Source organism: Schistocerca serialis, chromosome 5 (genome assembly GCF_023864345.2).
Source record: "Schistocerca serialis cubense isolate TAMUIC-IGC-003099 chromosome 5, iqSchSeri2.2, whole genome shotgun sequence".
Taxonomy (NCBI): Eukaryota; Metazoa; Arthropoda; class Insecta; order Orthoptera; family Acrididae; genus Schistocerca; species Schistocerca serialis.
Genome location: NC_064642.1, coordinates 316,574,923 through 316,597,143, shown reverse-complemented (window position 1 = coordinate 316,597,143; position 22,221 = coordinate 316,574,923). Strand labels below are relative to the sequence as shown.

The window sequence follows — 22,221 nt, the reverse complement described above, 5'->3', positions numbered from 1 at the left end:
CACTTTCAAGTAATGCACTTAAGCTATTCCTGATTTAACTGGAAGATCTGTACTTCCCACTTTCATATCAACAGCCTCAAAATGCATAATGCATATTGTAGACTTCGGGATATGTTACAGGTCAGTGAGTGTCACACCAAGATTGTGGAGAAAGGGGGGGGGGGGGGGCATGTCACTCTCCAACAAGTGTTTACCAATAAATAAGTGGCGGAAAATTACGGGTATAGGATGGCTTAACATGTGGAAAATGAGATTTTTATTATTCACTCAATGTATTTAACATTTATTATTCCTTTAAAATCGCACAACAACTTCAATAAAACACTTTAATCAGTCACACACTTATTTCATAATTATTTCACTTTTAAACTGCAAATCCTCTAAGAGCTGTCTTGAATCTTCATGAGTCTCTCTCAACAGCCTTGATGTGGATAGATATGTACAGCAACCAGTAATCAGTCAGAACTGCGTCTGCAAAAACACAAGGATTATTAAAGAATTTTTGCTGTCACTAATTACTAGCAATATAATTGACAGAGTAGATTGCTAATATTTGCTATATCACATTTGCTAATATTTGCTATATCACATTCGCAAGAACGATCTCACTGAAGTAATTAAGTCCATCAAAACGCTTAGAAACTAACCTGTCGTCTGACGAAAACGGTCTAAAGACTGGCAATTTCTTTAGATCTGTTGACAATGATATTTTGAATTATCACTTTACTGAGTGACTGAAATGTAGTTCAGGTACCTATGAACATAACAATATGTTAGAATTCACTTTCTAAACACGAACTATTACGGTACTGTGCGGCTACTTACATATTAATTAGACTATTAATATTTTCACAGTTGTTTCTTTAATACAAAATTAAAGCCAACGGAAGAATAAACATAAAACATACTTACCAATGACAGGTTTGTTGAGATGCAATTTTCTGTGTGGACAGATGTAACTTTTTCATACGGTGGTACGTCGCAGAAGTAGCAGAAGTCACAGAAATCGCAGAAGTAGCAGAAGTCACAGAAGTAGCAGAAATCACGGAAGTAGCAGAAGTCGCAGAAATCGCGGAAGTAGCAGAAGTAGCAGTGGCGGAGGGATACGCGACTTAGGTTCCTTAACTGCGACTCTTAACTGCGACAAATCACAGTTAAGAATAACAGATACTGAAAAGTAGCATTCACAGAAATCACTGATATCGGAAAATCGCAGTTTAGCCCATCACTACTCTATAGTATGGCAGCTGTTGATGAAAGAGTGGAGGCAAAGATCCAAACTTGTTTTCGTATGTATAATCTTTGGCACCACGGTGTTTGACTGTTTGCATGGCGGTAGGAGTTTATTTGTGGGCTGTATGTGTTGTGTACTGTAGAGACACTGAGTTGTTTTGAAAAATACAGTGAAGTTGTCTTTCGAGATACGTTCTTGTAGCATATTTTAGCCTTACCTGTTCTGTATGTGCTGTAATCCAATAGTAGTTGTGTTTCGTGAACATAACCTGTAGGCTTCATTTCCGTCACTTGTGAGCATTTCATTTAATCTTTGCCTTGTAAACAGCTATTAAGTTTTCAGTACCACTTAAATATTATTATTTTAGTAAATGCGCTTAGTAATGTACACACTGTAATCACAAGTCTTCGTAGCGGAGGATGTGTTGTTATCACTCACTATGAAAGTGTTATTAGCTAGATGAGCCTTTAGACATTCTGTCCAGAGGTGAAAATATGCAAATGCGGCCATGAAGGAAAGTAAGACGTTTCAGTTCGTTATTGAATTTCACAAAGAATTCCCAGGGTAAGGAAGAAATGAGACGATCTCGCCCATCATTCAAGTAAACTGAGTCAGTTTATGCAAACCTGATAACCACTCAATTCATTTAGCACTAAAATCATAGATTTCCTATCAAAGATTATTTTTCGATGAGAATCGTGAGCGAGTGAATACAGTGTGGATTAGCCATAATACTTATAGAACATTGTAGAGTGTGATATGTAATTTGCTTCATTTCTGTGATGAGATATCTAACTTATTACATACATTATGATTCCAGTTGTGATCGTTGTTGGAGCGCTCTTGTAACAATGGCGTCATACTTGTCAAAAAAAGATGTAGAAGAAATGAAACCATATGTAGACAAAGCAGTCCAAAAGTTTTTGGGCTTTAGTGAACCATCAGTAGTGACTGCAGCTCTTAATTGTCTAGCATCTGGATATGACAAGAGAAAAACCTCAAGTAAGTATTAATATTGTATGATTCGTTCTGTACAAAGTGTTTACAGTGTTACATATCCCATGATTTATGTAATAAGAGAGAATTTAGTATCCATGAATGCTGTTTTTTATGTGTATGGTATACTTACAGATAGAAACAAAACATAGTATTAGCAGATTCTGTCTCAAAAGCCCAAATAACATATATAAATTATGTAACATAAAGTAGGACCAGAGGTACCATACACACAAACTAAGTTTGTGCTGTGTCTGATGGGAGGAACTATAAAGGCATTTCTCGTTTACGTTCACTCCCATCAGCCACTGCACCAAGTGGCAGTTTAGTGTGCATACATAGTACTGTTTTTCACATCAGAAGTTACAGTATAAACAACCATAGGCATATTTCATGACACTGATAATTTTGATGTGGAGTAATTAGTGCCAGAGACAGGGATGGGAGCTGTGTTTTGTATTACTGATTTGTATGATATTCATCAGGCATGAATTGGTTATTGTTTTCCCGTGTATAACTGGGCCCACCTGTGTACTTCTTGATCTGGTGAGATGGGACAGTGGGTGAAATGCTGGAGCCGTTTCAAGTGTGCAACTCCAGTTCTTGACTTTGAGCCACGATGTCGCTGTGAGATTATGATTCAAAGGATGTAACTGACTTGTAATTAAATGTTATCAGTAGCTATCTTAGTGGAAATACGGAAATGTCCGATTCCACCCGTCTGCTTTGACCCATGACGTCACAAATATGGCGGAAACGACCATCCACTAAGACTCCAATATGGCGTCCAATATGGCGCCTATGATGTCATTACCTAAACATGACAACAAACACAAAAATACATTGTAAAACCAACAAACACACCTTCCACAAAAGCCTAATCAAACTAACGGGACAAGTATGGGAAATTGGGAGTTTTTGGGTGGAGACAAACTAAATATAAACACATGCCACTACATCCAATGAAAAAAAACACTAAAATAACAAGACACCATAACCTTCCCATATTCCACTACACATAAAATCCATTGGAATTGATCACTTCCCTTGACCTATGTAGGTCGACAGCAACTAGTGATACCACACTATAAATCTCAAAACTTTCACCACCACCACCTATTTCGGCCAGCAGTACAGACATCTGCAAAAATGTTATGGGGGGCATCATGTTATCCCCCATCTCAGCATGTAACCGCGAACTGTTAAATTTCACTGTCATATCGATGCCTAACAAAAGAAGCCATAAATTAAATGCCTTACCACATGACAAACGGCAAACCAATACACCAATTGACCTATCAATCACATTAAAAAAAATTAATTGCTAACTCACTGAAACCAATATTCGTTCTTCAACCACAGTCAATACACATTAATTCACACTGCGACCAACGACACTCGGATAAGTCTAATACACCACATAACACGTGGACCATACACACACCACCAGACGACACCACCAACTGCAAGAAGGCGACCTCCGTTGACTCGCATTTCCTACAATATACTACTGTATTGCTGTGATTCACGGGTACTTACGGTACATATTAATTTCTCCCCACTCAGAACCCCATTTTCTTGTGGGTTTCGTGTTAGTTTATATATTTACTAGCTGACAAACCTGGCATTGCCTGGAAATTCATTTTGCCAATTTTCAAGTAGAAACGAAAACAAAACAAAAACTGTATTTGTAGTGGAGTATTGAAAAAATTTCATGTGCCTGTAGTCATGTGAAAACCTTTGAATATAAGACAGTCATACAAAGAGATATATTCATGATGCATAAGTACGGTAGTCAGACAAAAAACATGATGCCACAAAGTTTTTGTACATTGGGTGTAGCTGCTTGGCTTGTGTCCAGCAGGATTTTCTAAATGTCTGTATGGCAACACCTCTTCGTAGCTCTATAGACGGCTTTCACCATCAGCCTTTTGAGAGCTGTCAAAAGTGCAGCCAGGTGCCAGGCATTTCCTTTAGTTGGCTGAACTTAGTAGAATCTTGCTAGTAAAGAATAAATGTAGTACAACTTCATGCATGATGCAGCAGTTTGTCACACACCTCAGTGTTTATGACATCGTGTCTCTAGAACTATGAGAGGTAGGTGGTTTTTACCTCCACATTTATTGTTGCGCAACTGCAAGGGGTATTTGTACCAATTTTCGTTGAAATTGGTCCAGTGGTTCAAGAGGTACGCGAAAAGCATGTGCACGTGCATGGCTACAAGAAGGCAGAGAGAGTAATGTTTTAACCTCCACTATTTATAGGCAATTTAATATACAACTTTGTTATCTTTTTTAATTATCATTGTTTGCTTTGATTTATACACTTGCCAACCATAGATGTTATTTGCAGAATATAGATAGGCCTACATAATTATCACAGAAACATAAAAATGAAAAAATATTTTTTGTCAGAAATGAAAAAATAATAATAATAATACAGATAAATGTTTCTTTTTTTCACATATGTTACAATGATTTTGTGAATGTCTTGCCAGGAGATGTCACAAAACAAACACACACACACACACACACACACACACACACACACACACACACACACACAACAGACATTTTTATAATATGTGTAGTTTATTAAGAATTAAGTCCCGTGGAAACGTTTACAAATATTGGTCGCTATTTTCAAATCTTGTGCGTTTTGCTTCTTCAGGTCCGATATGATGTTTTTCATCAAAGCTGATTTTGTCGGCTCAATTGAGCAGAAAAAAGCAGAGGTTCTGTTTACAGAATATATATGTAAACACTTTTTTATTGTGATTGTTCAGATTTTGAAGCATGAAGTTAAGCTGATATTGTCATTTTATGTGATAATTTCAGAGCCTCTCTAATGGTCTTCCCAATCTCAGCTGCTCACGGAATGGGCTCTAGCAAAATGAATTGTGCAAGCTGTGTACTTAACATAGATTGTTTCTGGGTGGTGGCAGTAAGGTTCATTAATAAGTTCCAGATAAATCAAGTGCCACATCTGCTGTGATACTTGAGTAAAAAGTTTCACTCTTTGCTCATTAACTTGTGCAGTTGTGTAATTGTCATCATCATCTCCTTTATTATACATCTCCCAGGAGTTGGCGCCTGCACATTCTTCAATTGTTGCTCACAAGTCAGTGATCGACAACAGCTGAGTCATTTGGTTTCTTAAGTCTGTTGTGATTTTGGTGTTGTTTATACCTTTTAAATTACAATTTTTTCAGTTTCTACATCTGACAGTGCCATTTTCACAATATCTGGCTTACATCAGGTGTTTGGGGACCATCTTCATCTTAAATGCATCACAACAGACAATTCAGTCTTGTTTTAGGACTCAATGTATTATAAGTCACATTTTTCAAGTATTCTACCAACCTACTTGGTGGTTGTGTGTGAGAGGTATGGGAATGCTAGCTCAACAGCCCACTTTTAGGTTTACGAACCTCTTTTAAACACTCCACCAAAGGCTTTAGAACTTTGGAAAGTGCTCCACCCGTGGGCTTGACTTTTCCGTCCATCACTTGTAAACCCTTAGCAGTTCTGGTACCATTTCTATCATTGTGTTAATACTAAAAATTAGCATGGACTGATGCAAGTTAATTCTCAAAGGGAGTTCCAGCATCAGCAAAAATCCCATGCTTGCAGTGGACTTGGTTGACTTGACATGTTGACACAAAAGAAACTGATAGAGTTTTTAGATAAGCTGTACAAAAATGTACATTCCCATCATGTTTGAAAATTGTAACTTTTGATCAACATGGTGTAATGCAATTTCTCTTGCCATCAAAAAACATTTTGGAGTTATGAAATAACAATATGCTGTAAACTGAATAGAAATTAATTTTGTGTATGAAATTTTGTATGAACCTGTCTTGTATAATGTTGCCCATAGCTCAAAACATAGAAAAGTAAAATTGAGGTTGCTTCTAGAGAAACACAGCTATTTCTAGATAGTGTTAAATAGGGAACAGATTTTTTATTTGCTAAAAAATTTTGAAATATTTCTATGTGTGAAAAATATGCTTAAAAATGCACAGTGGTGGGTGGAAACAGTCACTGTTACAGTGAACTACGAAAACTTCCTCCAAGATTTCCATCATAAACCGATATTGATTGTCTCAAAACAACACACAATACTGAGAGAAGGACCTTCCATCATATGGTGACAGCCTTCCATATTTCATCAAAAGGATGTCACTGGCACACATATTTTCAATTTCACTGCCATCTACTTCCCCTTAGAAAGCCTAGCACAATTTTACACATAGTGTGAAATCCAATTTTTCTCTTTTTTAATGCACTTTTAAGTTTCGTGTAATAGCTTCCACTTTTGGACCTGTGAGTGAATTAATTTTTTTCTCAATGTCCTATACTTCATTAAATCTCTGAAATTAAAAAGTCGGTTGATGTTTCTAATTTATTGGTAGAGAGAAACAAAAAAAAATCAAATTAGCAGGTCTTTAAGACAGTTCATTTTTTAGCCTTCTGTTGTTAATTTCTGAAGAATTTCAACTGAAGGAGCATCATCCTTATTTAGTTCATCAATCACTGATTTAAAATTTTCAAAATTGTTTGCTTCGTACACTGCTGCTTTCAACCATGCCCTCCAACTGGTAACTAAGGGTGTAGGTGGAAGTGCAAGATCTGTACTTTTGGTTCTGAACATATCAATTCTTGTCGGCATTTTCATTAACACCATCTTGCTATTTGAGATCAATTTGTCTACTTTAGGAAATAATGTTCGTATCTGCTCACATACTCTATGTGAACCAGGAGATATACAAGTCATATTGTGTGGAAAGCTTACAGACAGGACTTTGGTTGCCTTCTTCATGTGTAGAGCAGCATTTGTAAGGAAGGGCAAAACACTATCAAACTTAACCCCATTTGGCCACAACAACTGCAGAGATTCATTAAATAAGCAAGCCATTGTGACATGATTCAGTGCCGGTATTTTTTTTACGTGCTGAAAGAAAACACTGCTTGTAAACTATTTTGTCATTTCCTGGCATGCCTACCACAACATTTCCCACTTTCCTACTTTGAGTCTGATGATTCATCACTGCTTACCCAAATTATTTTCACATTGTGCACTGATATCTTTCTTATAATTTCTTCATAACAAGTAGTCATATACAATTTTCTTAATGTTGATTCTTCTGGTGTTTCGAAATTTGTGTAATTCTTAAGAAAATTTCTGAATGCTGGACTTGTAAATTTATATAAAAGAGTATCACATGTGAGGAAAGTGTTACATAAATCTGCATAATATTTGGAACTAGGATATGTGGAAAGGAAGCTGCTTCACCTAAAACGTCATCTCTAGAAGATATATGTGAAGTGGTCATTCTGTGTTAACTATGACCGAGCGAGGTGGCGCTGTGGTTAGCACACTGAACTCACATTCGGGAGGATGGTGGTTCAAACCTGTGTGCAGCCATCCTGATTTAGGTTTTCTGTGATTTCCCTAAATCGCTTCAGGCAAATGCCAGGATGGCTCCTTTGAAAGGGCACAGTCGACTTCCTTCCCCATGCTTCCCTAATCCGATGGGACTGATGACCTCACTGTTTGGTTCCCTTCCCCAAATTAACCAGCTAATCAATGCTAACTACTTGCTAAATGCTGAAAGAGTTGAGATCATTTGGCTGCATTTACTGATTTCCCACATTTTCGGCAGAATAGAATTCTTCCATCAGTTGCAAAGATGCCATTAAATTCAGCAACATATTGATGTATAAGGGTGCAAATACTTGACTTGACTTTCGTCTCGTATCACCAATCATATCATTTAACATACTGTGCTATAATAAATGCTCTGTTTTGAAGAAGATAAGGACAGCGACTGAAGACTTGTGCACATTGTGTCAGTCATCCACATTGTAAATAAGGGATTCCCCCAGTTAGCAAGGAACCACGTGTAGTGGAGGCCACTCGCTACGCAATACATTTATAAATGAAGTTCATTCAAATTATGTTCTCATAATATGACAGTGCACAATTTTTTGTTAAAGTTCAAAATTATAACAAATAAAAACGATAATTTGTTTTCAGAAAAATTATTTAAAATATTTATTTACATAAAATATTACAAAAAATATGTATTTTATGTGCAATAGAATTTAGTATACAACTGAAGTGTGCTGTGTCGGGAATTTCTGTCTTAGTTACAGTTTTTGATCTAAAGAAAAAAATATTTATTTACATAAAAATCAATTCCCTATTTTGCATGAGTTGCTTTAATTTCAGCCTTTCTGAGGTGTGATATCAAAATTGCCTAAATATCGGGGAAATATTTCCTGGAGAAGATTTTGCTTCCAGTTATCTTGAGAATCGTCCACTCCCGAAAGCTATATTGTGAAAATCCCATGAAGAAACTTAACAGAGAACAGTCTACAAAAAGCCATGCTTTATGTGACAATTACTCCAGGAAGTAATTTTGTTATTATGAAATGTTTCAATGACTGAGTGCCCCCTGTACAATGAATGCCATATCAAAAATTGAATATCTTGTACTTTCCAAACTGGTGAACTAGTGTACCAACTCTTAGCTATATTATAATTGGATTGAAAGCAGTCTACTCACCAAGTGGCACCAGGATAAAAAACACATAAAGGTTAAATAAATGTGCAAGCTTTTAGAGCTGGTGGCTCCTTCTGGCAGAATGGTTGAAGTGGAAGGAAGAGGGATTAAGGAAAAGGACTGCAGAGATGGAGACCTCTTAGGTTTCCAGACCTCGTGTGTGTTGTTCTTAGCATAAGTTAGTTTAAGTAGTGCGTAAGTCTAGGAACCAATGATGAACTCCACTGTTTGGTCCCTCAGTAATTCACATGCGCACACGCCCCCCCCCCCCCCCCCACTCCTAAATACCACCAGTCCTTTTGCTTCAGCCCTCTTCCTTCCCCATCAATCATTCTGCCAACAGGATGAGCCACAGGCTCTGAAAGCTTGCATTTCTTTAACCTTTATATGTAAATTCTGGTGCTGCTCAGTAAGCAGATTTTTTTTTTTATCTATCCCGTTACATTTTCAAAAATTGGATATTTTCATTGATGCATCAGCATTGGTATGTAGCTTAAATAGTCAGTGTAAGATGTCACTTGAAAAACAACAAAAACTTCTGCATCCTCATTGTACAATTTTGAAAGTCTTGACTTACGGGGATGCTTAAGGTCAGGCACTGCATTTTGAAAGCTAAGAACTTTTGGAATATCTGCAAAATGTAAAGGCATTTACAAAATTTGAAGAGAATCTGAGATAGTAAGATGGAGATCACTGGACTATTTGAAATTGAAATTTTGATGCAATTTTTTTTTAGGAAATGCAGAGATGTAAGTTTTAATGTCAGAGGTTAAAATGTTTGTGTTGTTGATATTTATTTCATCTGCACCGCAGTAATTATAGTTGGCACTTGGTATTGTGTGTGCCTCAGTGTAAAGAAATTAAAAGGTTTCCTTGCAGAGCATGCTGTTTACATATGTGTAGATAGTTGCAAACTTTATACTTTGAAGTATGACAGAAAGGATCCAACAATCATAGAACAACAGAATGACAGCGATGTTAACAACATGTAGAAATATTAACTTACAAGGAGAAGCCACAACGTTCGGATCACGGATTTACTTCGGATATTTTACGCTTCTAGTAGTCCACTGTGACAACGTAATGTGCAAGTAGTAATGCATACTACATAGGCAATTTTGAGAAAATCACAGGATAAGTTTTATATGTCAGTGATGTACTGGTGTGTTGTGACTTTGAGCACGAGATGGCGGTGGCCTTGTGGTAAGGATTCAAGCTCCATAATTGGTATATTTCTGGATCAAGTTATCTTCATCGGCCCCCACACAACACTAGCGATATTGTTTCACATGTATTATGTTCGAAAGCTATGTTGTTGTTGTGGTCTTCAGTCCTGAGACTAGTTTGATGCAGCTCTCCATGCTACTCTATCCTGTGCAACCTTCATCATCTCCCAGTACCTACTGCAACCTACATCCTTCTGAACCTGCTTGGTGTATTCATCTCTTGGTCTCCCTCTAGGATTTTTACCCTCCACACTGCCCTCCAGTACTAAATTGGCGATCCCTTGATGCCTCAGAACATATCCTACCAACCGATCCCTTCTTCTAGTCAAGTTGTGCCACAAACTTCTCTTCTCCCCAATCCTATCCAATACCTCCTCATTAGTTATGTGATCTACCTATCTAATCTTCAGCATTTTTCTGTAGCACCACATTTCGAAAACTTCTATTCTCTTCTTGTCCAAACTATTTATCGTCCATGTTTCATTTCCATACATGGCTGCACTCCATACAAATACTTTTAGAAACGACTTCCTGGCAATTCTATATTCTATGTTAACAAATTTCTCTTCTTCAGAAATCCTTTCCTTGCCATTGTCAGTCTTCATTTTATATCCTCCCTACTTCGACCATCATCAGTTATTTTGTTCCACAAACAGCAAAACTCCTTTACTACTTTAAGTGTCTTATTTCCTAATCTAATTCCCTCAACATCACCCGACTTACTTTGACTACATTCCATTATCCTCGTTTTGCTTTTGTTGATGTTCATCTTATACCCTCCTTTCATGACACTGTCCATTCTGTTCAACTGCTCTTGCAAGTCCTTTGCTGTCTCTGACAGAATTACAATGTCACCGGCGAACCTCGAAGTTTTTATTTCTTCTCCATGGATTTTAATGCCTATTCCGAACTTCTCTTTTGTTTCCTTTACCGCTTGCCCAATATACAGATTGAATAGCATCGGGGAGAGGCTACAACTCTGTCTCACTCCCTTCCCAACCACTGCTTCCCTTTCATGCCCCTGGACTCTTATAACTGCCATCTGGTTTCTGTACAAATTGTAAATAGCCTTTCGCTCCCTGTATTTGACCCCTGCCACCTTGAGAATTTGAAAGAGAGTATTCCAGTCAACATTGTCAAAAGCTTTCTCTAAGTCTACAAATGCTAGAAATGTAGGTTTGCCTTTCCTTAATCTAGCTTCTAAGATAAGTCATACGGTCAGTATTGCCTCACATGTTCCAATATTTCTACGGAATCCAAACTGATCTTCCCCGAGGTCGGCTTCTACTAGTTTTTCCATCGTCTATAAAGAATTCACGTTAGTATTTTGCAGCTGTGGCTTATTAAACTGATAGTTCGGTAATTTTCACATCTGCCAGCATCTGCTTTCTTTGGGATTGGAATTGTTATATTCTTCTTGAAGTCTGAATGTATTTCGCCTGTTTCATACATCTTGCTCACCAGATGGTAGAGTTTTGTCAGGTCTGGCTCTCCCAAGGCTGTCAGTAGTTCTAATGGAATGTTGTCTACTCCCGGGGCCTTGTTTCAACTCAGGTCTTTCAGTGCTCTGTCAAATTCTTCACGCAGTATCCTATCTCCCATTTCATCTTCATGTACATCCTCTTCAATTTCCATAATATTGTCCTCAAGTACATCACCCTTGTATATACCCTCTATATACTCCTTCAGCCTTTCTGCTTTCCCTTCTTTGCTTAGAATTGGGTTTCCAGCTGAGCTCTTGCTATTCCTACAAGTGGTTCTCTTTTCTTCAAAGGTCTCTTTAACTTTCTTGTGGGCAGTATCTATCTTACCTCTAGTGAGATAATCCTCTACATCCTGACATTTGTCCTCCAGCCATCCCTGCTTAGCCATTTTGCACTTCCTGTCGATATCATTTTGAGACGTTTGTATTCCTTTTTGCCTGCTTCATTTCCTGCATTTTTGTATTTTCTCCTTTCATCAATTAAATTCAATATTTCTTCTGTTACCCAAGGGTTTCTGCTGGCCCTCGTCTTTTTGCCTGTTGGATCCTCTGCTGCCTTCACTATTTCATCCCTCAAAGCTACCCATTCTTCTTCTACTGTATTTCTTTCCCCCATTCCTGTCAATTGTTCCCTTATGCTCTCCCTGAAATTCTGTACAACCTCTGGTTCTTTCAGTTTATCTAGGTCCCATCTCCTTAAATTCACACTTTTTTGCATTTTCTTCAGCTTTAATCTACAGTTCATAACCAATAGATTGTGGTCAGAGTCCACATCTGCCCCTTACAATTTAAAACCTGGTTCCTAAATCTCTGTCTTACCATTATACAGGGTGTTACAAAAAGGTACAGCCAAACTTTCAGGAAACATTCCTCACACACAAAGAAAGAAAATATGTTATGTGGACATGTGACCGGAAACACTTACTTTCCATGTTAGAGCTCATTTTATTACTTCTCTTCAAATCACATTAATCATGGAATGGAAACACACAGCAACAGAACGTACCAGCATGACTTCAAACAGTTTGTTACAGGAAATGTTCCAAATGTCTTCCGTTAGTGAGGATACATGCATCCACGCTCCGTTGCATCGAATCGCTGATGCAGCCCTGGAGAATGGCGAATTGTATCACAGCCGTCCACAATACGAGCACAAGGGTCTCTACATTTGGTACCGGGGTTGTGTAGACAAGAGCTTTCAAATGCCCCCATAAATGAAAGTCAAGAGGGTTGAGGTCAGGAGAGCGTGGAGGCCATGAATTGGTCCACCTCTACCAATCCATCGGTCACCGAATCTGTTGTTGAGAAGCGTGCAAACACTTTGACTGAAATGTGCATGAGCTCCATCATGCATGAACCACATGTTGTGTCGTACTTGTAAAGGTACATGTTCTAGCAGCACAGGTAGAGTATCCCGTATGAAATCATGATAATGTGCTCCATTGAGCGTAGGTGGAAGAACATGGGTCCCAATCAAGACATCACCAACAATGCCTGCCCAAACGTTCACAGAAAATCTGTGTTGATGACGTGATTGCACAAATGCGTGCGGATCCTCGTCAGCCCACCCATGTTGATTGTGAAAATTTATAATTTGATCATATTGGAATGAAGTCTCATCCGTAAAGAGAACATTTGCTCTGAAATGAGGATTAACACATTGTTGGATGAACCATTTGCAGAAGTGTACCCGTGGAGGCCAATCAGCTGCTGATAGTGCCTGCACGCGCTGTACATGGTATGGAAACAACTGGTTCTCCCGTAGAACTCTCCATACAGTGACGTGGTAAACATTACCTTGTACAGCAACAACTTCTCTGACGCTGACATTAAGGTTATCGTCAACTGCACGAAGAATTGCCTCGTCCATTGCAGGTGCCCTCGTCGTTCTAGGTCTTCCCCAGTCGCAAGTCATAGGCTGGAATGTTCCGTGCTCCCCAAGACGCCGATCAATTGCTTCGAACGTCTTCCTGTCAGGACACCTTCGTTCTGAAAATCTGTCTCGATACTAACGTACCGCACCACTGTTATTGCCCCGTGCTAATCCATACATCAAATGGGCATCTGCCAGCTCTGCATTTGTAAACATTGCACTGACTGCAAAACCACGTTCGTGATGAACACTAACCTGTTGTGCTACGTACTGATGTGCTTGATGCTAGTACTGTAGAGCAATGAGTCGCATGTCAACACAAGCACCGAAGTCAACATTACCTTCCTTCAGTTGGGCCAACTGGCGGTGAATCGAGGAAGTACAGTACATACTGACGAAACCAAAATGAGCTCTAACATGGAAATCAAACGTTTCCGGACATGTGTCTACATAACATATTTTCATTATTTGTCTGTGAGGAATGTTTCCTGAAAGTTTGGCCCTACCTTTTTGTAACACCCTGTATAATCTATCTGAAACCTGTCAGTATCTCCAGGCTTCTTCCACGTTATACAACCTTCTTTTATGGTTCTTGAACCAAGTGTTAGCTATGATTAAGTTGTGCTCTGTGCAAAATTCTACCAGGCAGCTTCCTCTTTCATTTCTTACCCCCAATACACATTCACCTATTATGTTTCCTTCTCTCCTTTTTCCTACTGTCGAATTCCAGTCACCCATGACTATTAAATTTTCATGTCCCTTCACTATCTGAATAATTTCTTTTATTTCATCATACATTTCATCAATTTCTTCGTCATCTGCAGAGCAAGTTGGCATATACACTTGTACTACTGTAGTAGGCGTGGGCTTTGTGTCTTATCTTGGCCACAATAATGCGTTCACTATGCCTTACCCGCACTCCTATTTTTTTATTTATTATTAAACCTATTACTGCATTACCCCTATTTCATTTTGTATTTATAACCCTGTATTCACCTGACCAAAAGTGTTGTTCTTCCTGCCACTGAACTTCACTAATTCCCACTATATCTAACTTTAACCTATCCATTTCCCTTTTTAAATTTTCTAACCTACCTGCCCGATTAGGGGATCTGACATTATGCACTCCGATCCGTAGAACGCCAGTAGTTCGAAAGCTAATATGATGGAAAAGATGCATGCATCTGTATGAGCTTATATTGAATTTTTAATTTTATTTGGTTCTTTGCACATTTTTACTATCAAAATGTCTATACATGCAGTCAAATATGGTACCAAGAACTGCTTTGCACCTGGACATTTGAATCTCCAGACAGTTTTCATGGACAAGGGACAGGCTTCAAAAACCCAACTCAAACATTAATAAATAAAAGTCTAAGTAATTGTATTCCATAATACAGTGAGTTATAGTATACGAGAATATGAGGGTAATTTACAATTAATCGTCAGATGTGCTTTCAAGATTACAAGCTGCAGGATGATATTTTCACAGACTTGGGCAACATAAATTAAAATGACAACTACTGCATTGAATGAATGCGTTTCCTCACATGCATAACGAACTTCAGAGTTTGTAAGGAACAACAAAGTTCATTGACATTTTGAAAAATTTCTCTTTCTTCTTACTATTGGAAGCAAAACATGTATAAAGCACATTTACGTACATATTGGTGCCGAAAATCGGTGATGTCTGATTCAATGTATCGCGATAGCTTCTTCACAAGAAGCACTTTCTTGTTTGTTGTCAGTCAGAAATGAATAAGTTTGTAGGTACGTGATAAAGTTTTTAACTTGACTATAGAAATAAGTCACATAATACTTGCTGTAATAATAAAAACTGTTGTTGGTGGTGGTGTTGTGGTCTTCAGTCCGAAGACTGGTTTGATGCAGCTCTCCATGTTACTCTATCCTGTGCAAGCCTCTTCATCTTCGAGTTACTACTTCAACCTGCATCCTTCTGAAACTTGTTTACTGTGTTCATCCTTTGATCTAACCTCCACTGTTTTTCCCCCCAGTACTAAATTCGTGATCCCTCGATGTCTCAGTGTGTCTCCTACCAACTGATCCCTTCCATTAGTCAGGTTGTGCCACAAATTTCTTTTCTCCCCAATTCTATTCAGTATCTCGTAATTAGTTACATGATCTACTCATCTAATCTTCAGCATTCTTCTCTAGCACCACGTTTCAAAAGCTTCTATTCTATTCTCTATTAAACTATTTATCGTCCACATTTCACTTCCGTGCATGGATACAATCCCCTTCCATACGTGGCTACACTCCACACAAATACTTTCAGACATGACTTCACGACACTTAAATCTATATTTGACGTTAGCAAGTTTCTCTTTTTCAGAATACCTTTTCTGTTCACTGCCAGCCTACATTTTATATCCTCTCTACTTACACCATCAGTTATTTTTCCTCCCAAGTGGCAAAACTCATAACTACTTTAAGTGTTTCGTTTCCTGATTTAATTCCCTCAGCATCACCTGATTTAATTTGTCTACATTCCATTACACAGTGAAATAATGTTGGAAATTCAATAAAAGTACATGCAAACATACATGTGTTACCTTTCAAATGTAATATTACTTGTGTTGCAGAAATATAAATGGAAAAAAAAAGAGTAGTAGGAGTCAATCCAGCTATCTACTAATTATTGCAAACCACGTGACTGCTGCCAGCTCGTGCTCAGTGTCACAATACACCAGTGCATCATAGATGCGTAAAACTTCTCTTGTGATTTTCTCAAAATTAACTAAGTAGTAAGCCTTATTACTTGCACATTGTGTTGTTCTAATGGACTACTGAAAGTGCATGAAGTTTGAAGTAAATCAGTGATGTGAATGTTGTGGCATTCCCTTTTTAGTACTTTTCTTTCTTCTCTTTTTAAAACTGTGATAGCAGTTTTATCTTACTCAGTTATGGCCTAAAAATTCGATGAGAGTGTGTGCCATGTTTACTTGTGGATAAAGATTAAGAAATTTTTTTTAACAAAACAAGAGCAACATACACTATACTTTACAGTGGAACCTTCAATTGAGTTTCTGTAAATCCTCTTACAGTTGTTTATGTCATGTCTCTCTTTTAACTGTTGAATTACATTAGTACTCCAGTTTCTGTATTTTACAAATTGATATGTGTGTGGTACTCAACTCTTGCATAGTTGAATTCTAGGATTTGAACTCTCTTGATGTTGCGAGAAGAACCTGTAAATAGTACACCCCATTGTTATTCATGCATTATCTTAAACTCTTTATTGCCCTTTGTGTTGTTAACTCCCTAGATGAAAAACTTCTTCTTTGGAAACCTCAATTTTTCTGCTGATTTTTATGTAGTGTCGTCTGTTTGATAACATCATTCATTTCTGATTTTTGTGTTATTGCTGGTACTACTGCCATTATCGTCAAAGAACTGTCATCCATACTGGTAAATTAGATTGCATTTTGTTCCAGATAAGTTGGCTTCACTCCTCGATGAAAAGAAAGCAGCAAAATTTGCGGAAAAGCTGTTTGATTTGGCTGAAGACATAAAATCTGCGCAACGAAATAGCAGGAAACGCCATCATGAAAATGATACAAGGCAAGAAGATAGTTCCAAAAAGGCAAAAACCAAATTCACTGAGGCTGAGGCTCCAACAATTCCAGCAGCTGCTCAGCCAAGCCCTGGACAGCTTACAGCCATTCAGGTGAGTTCATCTTTTATACATTAAACTCTACAAAACTGTATTTGTCTTTCAATGTAGACTTATCATGACAGTTAAAAAATGAAACATTGCATTTTGGGGAAAATGCACCGGATGTGTCCTGTCAAAAATTGGCAAATTCAAACAAGGAGCTACCTCATATTTACTTCCTATCCGTTGATGTATTGTGTGAATGTAACTTTGCGTAAAAGTAGAAGAAAAACATAAAAGGACTACTAAAGAATACAGTTGATGTTTTTTGTAGTAGAAGAGCTCAATATCAGTAAATGCTATGAAGGCTTGTACAGCTTGGGGGCAATAAGAGCGGAAACCGGAACTATGGGAATGTTGACTCTGCAAAAGAGTTAATCCTTGCTACGATCAGAGTTGTTTGACTCCTTCCATATTGCATTACACTTTGTCTTTCAGCAGTACAAAAAAATTCTTTTACTCTTTGTATTAGAGTCCAAGTACTGATTCTGAACAGCTACGGTGGCACACTGCTCTGTTCCTTCCATGAGGAACCAGATAATGTGCCACTTTTACCACACATTTAGCTTTCTGAAGATAAGTTCCGACCTGCAATTCTGTCTCATGATCCACTTTCTTTCTTGGCTGAATTTTCCCTTGCTAAAATTGTGGGCTGAGTTGCTCTTGGCTGATCCGTTGTGTGCTGCAATTTTGTAGCGTGTCTTTACAAGCAGTTGATCCAGCGAAAAGAGGAAAGATGCTAACTTGACTATCAGCCACCTTCTAGTACGTGGTTTAGGATTTAATTACACAGGTTACCTCTAGTGCAACCTCTTCTTCCTTGGGAAATATAATTCGTCCCAGTTAGTGTATTCTTCGTAGATTCTCCTTTTACAGTTCACTCATCAGACAGCTGATCTACACTGCAGCTTAACCCCGTAGCTTCCTCCCGATTTCATTTAACATTTAAAAAAAGAAATTGGATACATGGTCCTAAAATAATTTTCTAAATAGGACAGGTTTCCAGATTACAGAAAACTCACTGGGCTACATTAAATTTGTCAGGAATCGTGCACAAAAGTGTAAATTTGTAATCATGCACAGATTTGTGTACTCCTGCTCAGTAGTTGTTCATAAACTGTATATTATAAAATAAAACAGTAGACTATTAAACCAAATGATAAATAATATTGCATTTCTGCGTGTTTACTCTAACTTTAATTCGTTTGTTGTTGTATTACATACATATTATTTCTGTATTTATTTACTTTTTTTCCGCATGTCACAGAAGGTAACAATTTTGAATTTCCTGTTCAAAGTTACTTTTTCTACACAATTTTTTGTATTATACAATAATTCAAACAGCTTGGGAGAATTTGTAGGTGCTGCAATCTGCGCAACATTGTTTATGCATTTATTAGTTTCTAGTGGTATTAATTCTTCCACGAACATCATTTTGCTCCTCTTCTACTTCCTTTGTTTCTTCCTGGTCATATTCTTTGTTGCAGATTTCTATTAAATCTGTTGCTGAAGAAAAAGTAGTGTGAGTTGACAGATAGTCACCACTTCGAATATAGTCATCTACACTACATGAAATGTTTCACGTTTTAATTGATTCAGGATTGCTTCTGCATTTTCTTGAGCTTCAATGGCTTACAAACCCTGCTTAATTGAAGCTGTTTTAACAGTTTCGAGCTTTTCCCACCTTGCTGCATCCAGGACAGAAACTAACCCGCAGGATCAAATGCACTTTTGACTTCTTCAACACTAAGAATAAGAGGCTACATCAATAATTACCTATGATTGGACGTGAGAGTATAAATAACACCTTGGTCCATGGGTTGTGTTGATCCTGCGGTCTCAGTGAATCAAGACACAAAAGAATTAAAGACTTAGTTGCCAGTGGGCATTGATTTAAGTCATTAGGGAAAGTTGAAAATTTATGCTGGACCAGGATTCGAACCCGGGTCTCTTGCTTCTTGGAAGGTGTGCTGACAACTACTCCATCTGGACATAGTGGTCAACACAACTGCATGGAGTAACCTAACTTGCCTCCTGTCAGACCCAAATTCTTAACTTGTCCACTACATCACTAGTGTGTGGATAAGTTGAGACAGTGGATCTGACAGGAGACATACTTGCGTAGTCCATGCAGTTGTGTTGACCACTGTGTCCGAATGGCGTAGTGGTCAGTGCATCTGCCTAGTAAGCAGGAGATCTGATTCGAATCCCATTTTGGCACTGTCACATCCAAATGTCCCACAAATCTGGATATTACATGATTTGACCAACTGGCCAAATTGAGACCCACAATGAGGCCATTTCAAGCTCTGTCAAGTGATGATAGCATTCTGTCATATGAGTACACAGCATCTCTGTGTTTTATCACAGTGATCACTCAACATGTGATGCTGTTTTCGCCCCTTACACACCCTACTAGGCCTGGTAACAACACTGATGCATCCTTGTGGCCCATTTACCTGTTGCAGTGAATTGCAGGTCTTAATAATCATTTACATACCCGCTGATGATGCATAAGTGAGTGAAGTTACATTCGACCATGTCGTCTGTGTGCTTCATCTTTTTTTTGTCAGGTGGAACATACATACAGTAATCAGCAGCTAAGGACTATGACAGTTGTCTATCTGAAGCCAGTAAAAAACATTTGGCAACATCTCTTTTTCAAGTCACACTCCACGAACTTAAGAGCACCAGATCTTGCTATGCCAACAAAGTTGCCATGCTTTGTTAGGTATTGTTGGTCTTGGATTCTACAGCCATTACATCCCACATTACTAGTTGTTGCCATCTGTAATCTTGTTTTAATAATATTGTTTTCACTATTTGATTCTCTATGTGTAAGTTGAAAAGCCTGAGAAGTAAAGCTAACCACTCAATGTAATCTGGAGGTATTTGGTAAACAGACGCATAAACAAGATTGAACTTACAGCATGTGCAGATTTATTTATTTATTTTTTCATTAAAAATCAATTTTGTGTCCCTTGTACATCACAACTGCTATAGCGATACCGAAAGGTAGAAACAGACAGTGAAGAGAACCTAAGTACTAACAGCATCATTCAGATTCAGAATTGTTGTAGATGATAGTTGGGGACAAAACTAGATAGGTTCAGTTTTGGTAAAAATGTGTATGAATAAACAAATCCTAATGATATGTGGACTGGTATGAAAACAGAAGTGATTTCTCAAAATAATGTCCACCTGTGTTGCCGTTGTCTCTAAGTTTCGTTTAAACCTGTGCATGGATTTCTGCATCCTGATTTCCTGCAGTTCTATAGGAAAACAAGCCATATAAAATTCCTGGATTATTTCTGAAACTGAGTAGTGATTGCAATCAGTAACATCAGTACTGATGCACATGGAGAAAATGTAAATTACACAGAGTAAACTTTGCACTTTTTCTCGTTAGGTTCATTACTGTAACATTAAGGTGTAATGTATCAAGTCATTGTACTGTGTATTTCACCAGATTTCCTAGTGTATTGAGTGACAGTAGTGAGATTTTGTAAATAGTGCATGTAATGGATCTGGGAAATGTGTTATTTTTTACCGGATTTGTCGATGCCAAATTGTAAATGTTTTCTTATATTTTTGTCAAAATATTTTTTTATTGTAATTTGCCTTATTATATGCTAATTTACTTATATTTTTGAGAGTGAAAGCATATTGATTACTGTTAGTAATTGTGACGAAGAATATCAAAGAGACTGATTGCAAGTGGAAGCTTGTGTGTTGTGTAAAATGTCTTTGACGCTAGAGTAGTTTTTGACTGTAGTCAGTCGGCAGTGAACTCTTGGTGTCCATGGTGTTGACGGTAGAACAATGCGCAGGTTGCCGTCATAAATAATTTGTTAGTGAACAGAAAGAATGAATTATGTTACACTTTTTTATATAAACTTTAAGAAGAAACCACATTCGAAGAAATGGTATTTGAAGCACCTAAAATGAGGCAAACACATTAAACCAGGTCATTTCTGCAACCGACAAAACTGCATTGTGGAATCATACTTCCACTAGTCAACTGAAGCCAAGACAAATATCGCCGTGTAAACATTTCACGGAAAAGGTACTGTCACGAAATATGCCAAATTTATGTAAATAAAAAGTAGTGACCATGTTTCAACTGGGGGCTGTAGCCGGGATATTGTGTACACGAGATCTTCAACAGTGCTACGAGGAAGAAAATTTTTGTGTGTTAATACCAGTTTCTTCAGAATGTGTGTTACAGTATTTGTGTTCATCGGGAAGTAAAAGTTTTGGAGAAGAAATGTTTCGGCGAAAAATATAATTTTCGACAGAAGAAGTAATTTCAAGAATTTTGGTCAACAGTCACATGGATGGAAAACGTGTATTTGCAACAGTAGAAGAGTGTTCCAGATAAGTCACGGAACCCTCGTATTTTGTTAAAACAATCTTTTTATCTTGTTTTGTATTTTTGTCTATAAATTTTTTTTCTTCGCAATGACTTATGAGATTTTCAAGAGTATTGTGCCTAAAGTAGAAAGTAGTAATTTAATAGACTTTGAAAATCAGGACAGGTCAAATGAAACAGAAAGAACCGATCAATTTGATTTAAAAAGTTTTCTTGTGAATTTCACGAAAGAAATTAAACAATCAGTTCACGACAATAAGACTTACTGGGATGAAAAAATTGATAACATTTTGTTGCAAGCCCAAGCAGTCAATACCCAAGTGGGCGATCTTTCGAACAGGGTTGGCAGTGTTGAGGAAAAAATTGAAGCTAAATTGAGCGATGAAATTAATACTGTAAAAAATGAGTTACTGGCAGATAGGGAAAGAAATTTAATTGATTTTAATGAGATAAAAGGGGAAATTAAAAATTTGGATGGGAATACAAAAGTTTTAGTAAAAAATGTACAACAAGGAACTGACAATCGTTTGGTTACTCTAGAAAAAAAGAGTAGAGTGCAATGATTTAGAAAACAAAAAATCTGTCAAAGAACTTAGCGTAAAATTGAAAGTTTTGACATTGAATTTCAAAGCAAAAATAACAATATCAACACATGCAATCTTGTATCTAATATTCCAGTGAAGCACTTTTCGGTAGATGGACCCTTACATCCCATTGATTTTATACGGTATTGTAAGGATTGTTTTTTTACCTCACTCACCAGATGATATGAAAATTAAATTTATGAAAAAAT

At 37.5% G+C, this 22,221-nt stretch overlaps 1 protein-coding gene and 1 long non-coding RNA gene across 3 annotated transcripts in view; one reads left to right on the top strand and one right to left on the bottom strand.

The window, feature by feature from the left end:
- Window positions 1-359: 359 nt before the first annotated feature.
- LOC126480684 (uncharacterized) lies at window positions 360-1,216 on the bottom strand. Its single transcript, XR_007587451.1, has 3 exons — window positions 913-1,216; window positions 648-754; window positions 360-471 (listed from the first exon to the last, which is right to left on the bottom strand). It is a non-coding gene; the product is annotated as an uncharacterized LOC126480684 (long non-coding RNA).
- Window positions 1,217-1,308: 92 nt separating this feature from the next.
- Window positions 1,309-22,221, top strand: part of LOC126481281 (U4/U6 small nuclear ribonucleoprotein Prp3) — a 66,526-nt gene continuing 45,613 nt past the window's right edge. Inside the window, exons 1-3 of one of the 2 annotated variants that reach the window (XM_050104919.1) lie at window positions 1,309-1,335; window positions 2,055-2,236; window positions 16,836-17,068. In XM_050104919.1, coding sequence (XP_049960876.1) covers window positions 2,086-2,236; window positions 16,836-17,068 — 384 coding nt within the window. In that variant the 5' untranslated portion in view covers window positions 1,309-1,335; window positions 2,055-2,085. The other variant, XM_050104918.1, reaches the window with a different exon arrangement.